The 10,484-nt window shown below is 41.7% G+C and overlaps 1 protein-coding gene across 1 annotated transcript in view; it reads right to left on the bottom strand.

The window, feature by feature from the left end:
* Positions 1-10,484, bottom strand: part of map2 (microtubule-associated protein 2) — a 95,880-nt gene that overhangs the window by 2,863 nt on the left and 82,533 nt on the right. Inside the window, exons 17-20 of the mRNA XM_047602061.1 lie at positions 7,416-7,508; positions 4,917-5,009; positions 1,731-1,812; positions 194-306 (exon numbers count right to left, since the gene is read on the bottom strand). Of these exons, the coding sequence (XP_047458017.1) occupies positions 194-306; positions 1,731-1,812; positions 4,917-5,009; positions 7,416-7,508 (381 nt within the window). The remainder of the gene's footprint in view (positions 1-193; positions 307-1,730; positions 1,813-4,916; positions 5,010-7,415; positions 7,509-10,484) is intronic.

Below are 10,484 nucleotides of genomic sequence, written 5' to 3'. Positions count from 1 at the left end.
ATTACGCTATCTTTTAACAATACAACAACATATGTGTGCAGTATTTATTAGTATTACTATCAATATTACAGGTAAACTAATGAAGGCTAATCATCTAAAGACACCATGACCTGCGTGACTAGTAGGACAGTCTCTCAAAAACTTGATGTTTTCCTTTAAATCATGGATTTGGGTGCACGGAGCTGACACTCACCGTGACGCGGCCTCCACCAGGAATGTGGTGAGCATTATCCAGGGAACCCACCTTGGCTTGGGCTTTGTCTTTAAAGTCCAACTTCACGCTCTCTATGCGCACGTTGCCGCCCCCTGAGAAGAAGCAGAGAAATTGTAAAACCCGAAGTGAGGCGTGCGCGACGGAAATATTCAGCCTCATTTCGCTGATCAACGGAAGATTAAAGAAGCCTTTGAGGCTGGAGTTCAAAGCAACAGCTGAAATCGGTATGGTTCCTGTCAAAGTGAATATTCTTTACCCTGAAAGGGCTCAATGAATAAAGGTGGTAGAGTGACAGGATGACACCAGTAGGTGGCGTTGCAGGACGGAACACACATATAGAATAGGAGGATAAAAAGAGACATAACAAGCAGTGTAGAAAACTGCACAAGCCTGCTCCTGTGTTCCTAAGTCTCTTTGACGCTATATGACAAATTATCAGCCAATACAAAAATAAAGAAATAGATAAAATGACCAATTATTCCCACTGTCTAATCATTACGCTTTATGTGTTAATTGCAGAGGCTTTGCAAAACTCAACGACACTATCAAATATTTTACCTGTTGTTCAGTATAAATGAGACGTTTTTAAGAGTTTTAACTGTTCTCTCAGTCAAAGCTGTGAGAGTGATCTAACACATATATAATACTGCGATTATAATGAAAACATCGCTGAATGTATAACCCTCTCCAGGTTCAATCCAGCCCGAGTCAACAACATCCTGTTCCACGCTCACTCACACGCTCAAGGTAGAAGGGCCTCAAAATGCAGCGACGCTGCCAGGAACCGAAAACACCTCCTACACTCGGCTGCCTGCGGGCAGATCTATCGAGCTGTCAGTCCAAATGCAGTTTACGGCTCGCTTCCAGTGTAATCACTTCTTCAACTCTCCGCGATACGGATCTACGCAGGAACTCTATCTGATTGACGTGTTATTTCAGGACACCGCGGGTCACTGGTGTTACAAACACCGCAGAATGAGACTGCACCCGTAGGGTTTGACATATGCAAATAAACAGCAGTCTCTGAACAGCTAACCAGCTAGAAGTTCTTGGTCCCAGTTAGACCTGGTGGGATTCATGTGCAGTGCAGTCAGATATATATTATGTGAATAATGCCATTTGAACCGCAGGGAATTACCATTTTAACTGTTTTTGAATTTGCTTTTCATGAAGAAAGGATTACGTGATCGTACTTGTAATTTGAATGGCATCTTAAGCTTGTAGGAAGAGGCTGAGTTCTAACCACAAATTATTCTGCATATCCTTACCTTGCATTCACATATATTTAAAGACACAGATCACACGTGACCCTCCGTACTTACTGTGCTCTCCTGATTTTTCTATCCTTACACGCATCAAAAGCTTAAGAATGTGCATTGTAATGTAATATAGATGCCTGGCTCAGGTGCGTGTGAGCAGTGCAAAGAAGCCTTGGACAACTTGTACAAAATTCATACTGGAAAGCCACAGCATGCTCAACCCTCTGCCTCTACCCTCTCGGTGGGGCACTGTGTACCTGGCCGATGATGAATGTTGTCTAGAGAACCGCACTTGGAGGTCACATGGCTCAGGTCGATCTTCTTGTTCTGTATTTGGACCTGGAAGAAGCAAAGTCAACAAAGAGACCAGGTCAGATCTCGCAGCTCTCACAGTCGTTCTCCAGCTGACTTCACGTGAAGCAAATCATGCTGAATTACGTAGAAAAATAAAATATGCAGCATCTGCTCTGAACTGTCCCTTTAGCTGCTGTTGGCCTAAAGTTATTGAGTATGTGCTGAAGGCTGTTTCTACACTCCAACACACTGATACCTATTTGCACGTAAGAATAGCTTAGACGAGTTAGTAACAGTCCCTGGCAGTAAAACTAGTCATAGAACTTCGTCAGAGACACATCATAACACTGAGAAATGCACGACAGAGAGAAAAAAAACAGGAATGCAGAGTTGAAAGTGGCCACAGGCAGAGAGGAGACAGGGATGTGCAGTTATGTGACACACCAAGGAGGTCTGAGGAGAAATCCACAGGGAGAGATATGTAAGGAGAGAACCGATGAGACAGCAAACAGAGCGGAGATACGGAGCTTTAGACACAGCACGATGAGCAAGAAGAGATAAATCACACCCTGGGATGAATCGCGTCTGTGGTCAGCAATCACTTTGCCAAGTCAGTGATTTAGCCGATATGTATTTTGTATGTGTGCAGTGATTTGGTGCTCTTTATTCTCTCCTCTCTTGCAGCGCCCTGAGAGACTGACTCGGCAGAAAAAGTGAGACGCTGATGAATCGTGAGTTCTGAAAAAAAAAACACACACACACACACACACACAACACCAAGCGTGTGCATCTACTACTACACGATGAGCTACGAAGATATACAAAGACAAGATGTGCTTTGTGTCGGCGTGGGTGGACATCAGGCTGCAGACTGGGACATATTTCCAGCATTTTAAGGTTAAACCTACTGTTAGTTTGGTGTTGGTAAAGGTCCAACCACATATACACCTTATAAAATCTAAGATAGGAGTCTTTAATGTTTTTCAGGCCAAGGACCACCAAACTGATGGAGAGATTAAGTAGGGACACCCTACCTACTATATGTGTTCTATATTAAACTCGGCCTAGTACTATTTTTACATATACATTATTATTAGCACCATTTTGCATTCAATACTAAGCTTCTCTTATCCCTTTACTACACTTTGTTGGTTTCATGTTAATGTGTATTTAAAGAAATTTAAATTTGAGGGGGGAAATTGAAAAAAAAAATGTATAAAAAATGTATAATCAACCAAAGGCAGTTTGAGTGATTTAAAAGATGTTTTTGGGAATATTAATTCTACAACAAACCTGATTTTCTATGTAATTCTCACCAACAGCAATTTTGTAGGTTAGAACATGTTATTGAGAAAGCATGCTGGTGAATTAGGTTTCTGCTCGTCCACTGTAGCCGTGGGGACCCACTCGAGAGTCTGGTATGCTCAAAAACTCAGCCACCCACTCTGTGGCCTCGAGGCTCCTCTCCCCTTATTATTCGCTATGTCGCCAGCGTTGTCAAGTTCTTGCTATAATAAGCCGTCAGTCGTGCAGCAATAATTTAAAGCGACCGGTTATGTCTATGTGACATTTGACACTGTCATAGATATTTATCTTGATGCTTGGAAGTTTACAGTCTGGGGTGCAATGCAATTTCTAGCTTCTATGATAATCGGAAAATGGATGTCATCCTAATTTATTCCTCACGCCCTGTTAGGGACAAAAGTGTTCTTTGCGAGTTTCATTTTTTTTGATAACTTTCACTGTGATGTTTGGCTAAGGGGTTTAATTGAGGGGTTTTAATGGAAGTAGTTTTCTTAAATACGATGCAACATAAATTAATAAATGAAGAAATAATAATAGTATTAATAATTCCCTTGAGACACATCCACTTTGTATTCACATTATTGAAAATATTTCGTTTTTCAGAGTTTCAATTCTGGTATATATGATTAGGACTGAAGCTGATTAAAATATTTAAATAAATAAAAGTAGAAAAACTATTAATATCTACTATTTATATAGTGTTTTTGAAGAGAACACTTTTGTCCCTTATTAGTAACAGAATGACTATTTTAAAGCAGGGTATGAGGGTTAATAGAGAAATGAATGGTTACCTCCTTTTTTGTTGCATTTCCATTCTGGTGCGAAAGTTAAATTGCTAAAGATTTATGAAATCAATGTGTTTGCTTTTGTTAACAGCAGCCAAACACAGTCGTATGGCAAGCCAGAAGCATTTAGAAAAGCGGCTTAATTTATTTATTTATTTATTTTTAAGTTGCCTCAAAGGAGACGAGGCGAGTAGCTGCTGCCGAGGTAATTTGGTGCTGTCAGGTGAATATAAAAAGAGGTGTCATGATGAGACACTGCAGTAACCTGAGGGAGGTTACGGAAGTTACAATTCTCTTGTGCTTGTGCAATAGATACTGTGCTTATAAGAAATCAGAAACTGAAGCTAAGGAGCACATGGTGTACCTGCCGCCTGAACATGTGTGCAATCAGACTAAATCAAGCCCTCCATGCTGCGTGCTACCTGATGTGCATGAGCGTGCTGGCAATAACAAGATTATTTATTCCCTATGTGCCAAGTTTGTCTACTTCCTGACTAAAGCGCTGTAACTTTGATGTTGGAGTAATTTCTTCAAGCCTTTGAGACCCAGCCTCCACCAGGAAGCAATTATTACAGAACGTAGTGTAGGTCTGTTGGCTATAATATGTAGTTGACCCGGCAGTTCATGATTTAAACTGTACTTAATCTGAGGGATGTGGGGAATCTTGATACCTAAATTACAGTGTGCCGCCGCCGGCTGGCCAGTGACACTTCCCCTCTCGTCACATTGCGGGGTATGGTGACTCACCAAATTAATCAAAAGCAAAGAAACTTTTCGGGCAAAATGGAAATACAGATGTTCAACCTTTTAATGGTGCTATAGTCCTGAACAAGGCCTGGAGGAGGAGGAGGGGGAAGACACATTCAGCCTTTAGTATGAAAAGGCCTCGCAGGACACAAACCACTAAAACAGAATAACGTGTGTGATTCCACAATAAACTGAAAGATTAAACAAAAGGGAAAGGGAAGAAACAGCAAAGGGAAAACATAAAAAAACAACAACAACAACAACAACACAACACATAAGCGACAATGAATGGGCTTGCGGGACAGGACTCACGTTTCCACCTCGTGCTGAGTAGCCCCGCCTGTCCAAGGACCCACACCTAGACTGAACATGGCTATAGTCCAGCTTAACAGTGGGGATGAGAACCTGCAGGGGCGGAGGTGAGGAGTGAGTCTCTTGAACTTTTAGTGTCCTGGAGTTTGTTTTGGCTGACGCATGGACACTAATTGCGGCTCCTCTGGCAAATTTTACTACTGGCTTGACTCTTGTACCACAATGCACGACATCCGACTACTGTCCCATTTCTAGAAACATGACTCCAGTGTAGTTTAACTCAATAATCAGCCGAAGACGGTTGAAGCACATCCCAATAGAAATCTGTAGCCAGGGAATTATCGCGTTTCAAGACTGAGCTGCACTTATTTTGTGCCACGTGGAGTTTTGAGCCCATTAAACAAATATGAAACTTTCGAGGAAATCTTCACTGCAACAAGAAAAGCGGCAAATCCTCCAGAACATTCTGAACATTTGAATAAGGCGTCAGAATTCCCTTCCCCTCCGTGGCATTACGTTTCCACAGTTAAGCCTCGAAATGCCTGTAAATGCAAGTTTGGAGCAGTTCAGACCATTAGTTCGGGGTGTGTGGATGATAAATTGTGTGAGTGCGCTCTGATGGTGAATAGCTGCAAGGAGAGAGAGAGCAGGAGGGAGACGCAGACACAGCAGAGTTGGTAAAGTACATAAGCAACAAAAATAAATAGGCTTTAGCTAGCAGCACAGAGAAAGCGATGGGAAGTACACCAGAGAGAAAAAAAGGACAGAGATACAGATCCCACACAGTTTGTCCACGAGGAGAGGAGAGAAGAGGACTTTTCTTTTTTCTTTCTTTCTTTCTTGATGTGACGCCCACCATGTTAATGCTATTTCACCTTGTACTCTGGATAGACTTCGTAACAGAAACAAGCATTTTATACCGTCACCCAGGCTGCTTGTCGCCTGCACAGGCTTTCTTCTGGGAAACCACAAACCACCAGTGAAAATGAAAACCAAGGGAATCTCCAGGGGAAGAAATAACTCTTTAAACTCAACGGTCGACCGACTATTAGTCCGTCAGCTGTAAAAGTTCGGGTCAAGCTCGACTTACACTCCTAATCTAAGCTTGTGTGGTAGCAGCATGGAGGGGGGTGACTCCAGGACGTTGGATCTCACTGTTAAGCCTTGTTGAGGTGTCGAAATATTGGTGAAGGGAGGTGCCCATTGGAAAACCCCAATGATGTGCCGCATACTGCCTACTGCTGTTGGCTAGGCTAGTTAGCTGGTGTCTTTTTGTTTGTTGCTAGTTGGTAGCTGACTGCTAGCCGGCTGGTTGTTTTTTTTCAGTTGAACTGGGCTTCTGTATGTGTTTTGCCTCAGATCTTGGCACAAGGGATCCTAACATCATATCCTGTGTAATAATGACTTGTGCTTGTCTGGCTGCTGAGCCACGTGAACAAGGAAATGTATTTCGGCTGTTATGGCGTGCGCTACCAAGACGCTTAGCTACACTTCTGGGGAGGCGAACATCAGGCGTAAGGTCCGGAGCTACGCTATAGAAGCGATGCATGACAAAAATACATAATGACTCTTCGTAAAAAGTCAGGTGCAGAGGTCCAGGCGCAGGTGTGAGATACAGTTAGGACCTTTAAGCATGGGAGACATTTAGCAGCATATGGTCATGGTCATCTGTCTGAATCAGTCTCTATAACCCTCAGGCCACATTTCTGCCCAACAGCTGAGTTATTTAAAGGTTTATGGTGCTGCTCTCACAGCAGGAAGTTGGGTAAAACCAGACGCTCTCAGACCAGTTGCTATGTTGTTACTGGCTGTTCAGGTATGCCAGTAGTGTGTAGCATTCAGACTTCCTACCTACCCTACCTTCAATTTTTATCATTTTTTTCTAACTTTTTATTGGTGCCAATTGGACCCCAGCAATTTAAATCTCAAAAAAATGATCAAATATATAAAAATAAATAAATAATAGGTTCAAAAATCTCAGGTTTAGGCGGCCCAAGACAAGAAATATGCAGTTCACAATAAAATCTTACTGAATGAGCTTAAATTGGAAAGAAATATATTCAAGTGGCTTCATGTCATTTCTAAGTACATATTCTTGTTATCTATAACATTTGGTATGCATTACTGTTATCACAACTATTATGTCATTATGTCAACATTGATTTTGGACAAAATGACCCCAAAGATAATAGGAGGGTTAAACGTGAGTCCTCACAATAAAGGTGAAAATGGAAACAACTAAATTCAGTCTAAAACTGAAGGTTGAGAATAACAGTGCAGCGAAAAAATGGGTCAAAATACAAGTGAGAGTACTACATTACAAGGTCAAAGCTAGATATATACAGAGACACAAAGGAGCAGCTCGTAACAAATACAGTATATGATGGGGTGTATATCTAAATATTTAATGGGGATTCTTAAGACAGACAGTCTAACTAGCATAAAACACAGCCTTCACCCCTCTCCACAGTGGAGGAGGGCAAAGGCAAAGGTACATACGTTGGCTCCACGAGCTGAGTGCTTCAGATAGGCCTTGAAGCTGCATTTTGACAGTAAGTGACTGAAGTCCAGCTTCTTGTTTAATATATGAATCTATGGAGAAATACAGAGACAGTATGGACCTCTTACATGGACCTCAACAAGTGTCTTTCAGAGTCTGCTCTATATGGTTATTATATGGTGTACGTTAGGGGTATGAAGGGTGATTAGTGTGCACAAGAAATCTGTTTTCTTCTACTTTTGTTTCTCATGTTCTAAGTTTGCAAAATTTCAGAATTCAGTCTCACTGGGAAAAAAAAACATCTACTGATTTCTCCTACATTCCCATCATGGTTAATTTGATAAACAAGGCCAAAACACTTGCTGGAAAGGGATCTTTAAGTGTGACATTTAAAATATATTACAATGTATCTAATTAAAAAGTTATTAAAATTAATGTCTTTAATTAAATCTGCAAAAATGACTATTACTATCTTCAGAATCACATATATTTCATTTGATTCACTTTGCATCTTTATTTAAAGATGTGTAAGCAAATTTAGACTGTGTATAAAACACACACAGAGGAGGAGATGGAGGTCTCATCACCGCACAAGATATTTTCCTTTAACAGCTGGCCAAACAATACCTGTTGCTTAATTTAAATGATTGCTTCATATATTATTACTTTATTAATGCCTCATTTAAATGTACATTTAAGCAACGATGTTTTCCGAGAGCATTGACATATTGATACGAGCAACATTAGAAAGAGTAAAGGTTTTCGTGATTATTCCAGGCGAACGTTCTTTTCTGAGCTATTATAACAACAACAACAACAACAACAACAACCACAGTTCACAGTGAAGTGGTATACCAGCAGGTCTTGTGTCCAGGTCACACTGTGTGCTGCCGACAGACACAGAGTAACGGAGATGAAGCGCAGCACTGACTTCCAGATCAGAGAGGGCCTGCGTTTGGCCTCTGTCGGCACATTTTGATCCTTGTGTTTCTAGTGGGAACAATCGATGGACAGGTCAGTGGCTGGGTAGATGCTGGCCGGGGGCTGAGGAAGGATATCTACAGCACGTGGAAGGTAGAGCTACTAAGGACTACTACAGGTCAGGGGAGCAGAATATGATGCTTGGCTTCGTTTTAGCTCCGGAGCTAAAAAGATGTGTGCACGTCTGCTGCGTCCAGACTCTTTAACAAAAAAATGTGTGCCTATTGCATTAAATTCTCAAAACTGTATAGTTATATTTCTATTTTTTGTCTATTTTTACATGTTACATTCAGTAATAATTCATCCCTCTCTGAGGTGCTTTTGTTAAATCCACTTCTGAGGCCACTCTTGAGACTGAAATAGGAACATTAAGCTGAAGACTTCTTACTGCGTCTGCTAAAACACACATAAACTTCTGAACCCCTTCACTCATCCACCCTCACAGCATTGAGCAACTCTGTCATAAGATGGTTACATTTGAACTTTTTGTCAGGCAGAAGTCGGGGAATCAGGTCAGCCAGTGTGCCGGCTGAGTTTAGACAAGAGCTGCCATCGCCAGTTTGTGTCTGACAGACAGCGCCTAGTGACATCAAGGGGTACCGAACACGCAACACACTCAGTGGAGCAAAACCAACAACAACAACAACCCACATACGGCATATTATTAAGCACAACTAATGCATTTATTAGTATGCACTGTTACGCCTCTTTATGTTTTTACTGTTTTGTTCTTTTCTTTCTATCAGCCAACAACTTATCAGCCCCCTCCGAAGACTGATAATGATTAATTATTTCAACTCAAAAGCAGAAAGTGGTCCGCCTACGCAGCATTAGTCTGTATTAATGGAGCTGATTCCAAACAGAGTCTAATGTTTTAACATCTCTCTGGCGCAGTCTCAGGGTAGTTTGTGAAATAGTTCATTCTGCTTGGTGTCTGTCCTTATGTTCTCTTTCTGTTGCTATTCAGTGAGGTTTAAACTTCGCAACGACTCCAAGAATCAATCTCTTTCGCCTCCTTGTAGGATAGGAAACGTGATGAATATTTCATATATTGCTGTGTGTATTAAGTGAGGAGATAACCCGTGTAACAGTATCTGGTTCCCGTGTTACACAGGCACAGAAGTGTGCATCAACAACAGTAAAAATCCCTCCCACTGCATGAATTGACTGAACCTTGGATTACTTGCTGTGAAGCCAACCTCTCACAAATGCTCACACAGCCTTAGGTGAATTTTAGCTGCATGAACTTTCAACAAAACCCAGTAAAAACATATAAGATCCCTGCACCACAAAAATTCTATATTATGTCAGGATCAGCACTGTCTAACACGGAGCTGGTTAGGACCCAGCATGACTCCTTGCACACACAAACGCACATGCAAACTCAGAAACTGTTTCTCCTGCACATGACAGGGCGGCGTTCCCAACATGATCCATCCCTATTTTGCGGCTGACTGCACAGAGCAGCTCCGAGACCTGGCAAGTCATAAAGATGCCAGCCAAATGCTTAGATTCCTAATAAGGCCATCAGTGGAGGCTTGTAAGAGCTGATGGCTACAGACACACTGCTGTTCTCATCACCGCGCTTCCTGCTTCAGCGCTGCCTTTGTGTTTCAGACAAGATATATGTCAAACTGTAGGGTATAAATTCCCCCCAACACCCCGCTAATGCAGATTCCGTGCGGCAACAGAAAACACGATTTGAAATGCAGATTTATGCCGGCTGGATCGTTGTACTCACTCCGCAGAGCCAGGATTAAAACTTAAAGGACAGCCTCCACGCAGTTTCAATGCTGACTGAGATTTCAAAGGCTTGTATCGTTTCTATTTACTGAAATCAGGGCCTGCGAAGACTGATACATTAACCACGTGACAAAACAAGGAGAAAAAAATAAATAACCTAAACCTTTCCTTGAAATGTTGTTGCTTGTTAAATTTATGCAACTTGTGAACTTTCTTCCCCAAATCATCACAAAGTTTCTTAACTCATTGTTGTTAGTGGGTCTGCGGTGTGAGCGAAGGGCTAATGATGGGCAGATGTAGCTAAAACACTAAAAACGTACACTCAGTGGGCAGCATTTAGGGTA

This window comes from Mugil cephalus, chromosome 12 (genome assembly GCF_022458985.1).
Source record: "Mugil cephalus isolate CIBA_MC_2020 chromosome 12, CIBA_Mcephalus_1.1, whole genome shotgun sequence".
Lineage (NCBI taxonomy): Eukaryota > Metazoa > Chordata > Actinopteri > Mugiliformes > Mugilidae > Mugil > Mugil cephalus.
The sequence above is the reverse complement of the archived record's forward strand: the minus strand, read 5'-3'. Positions and strand labels throughout refer to the sequence as shown.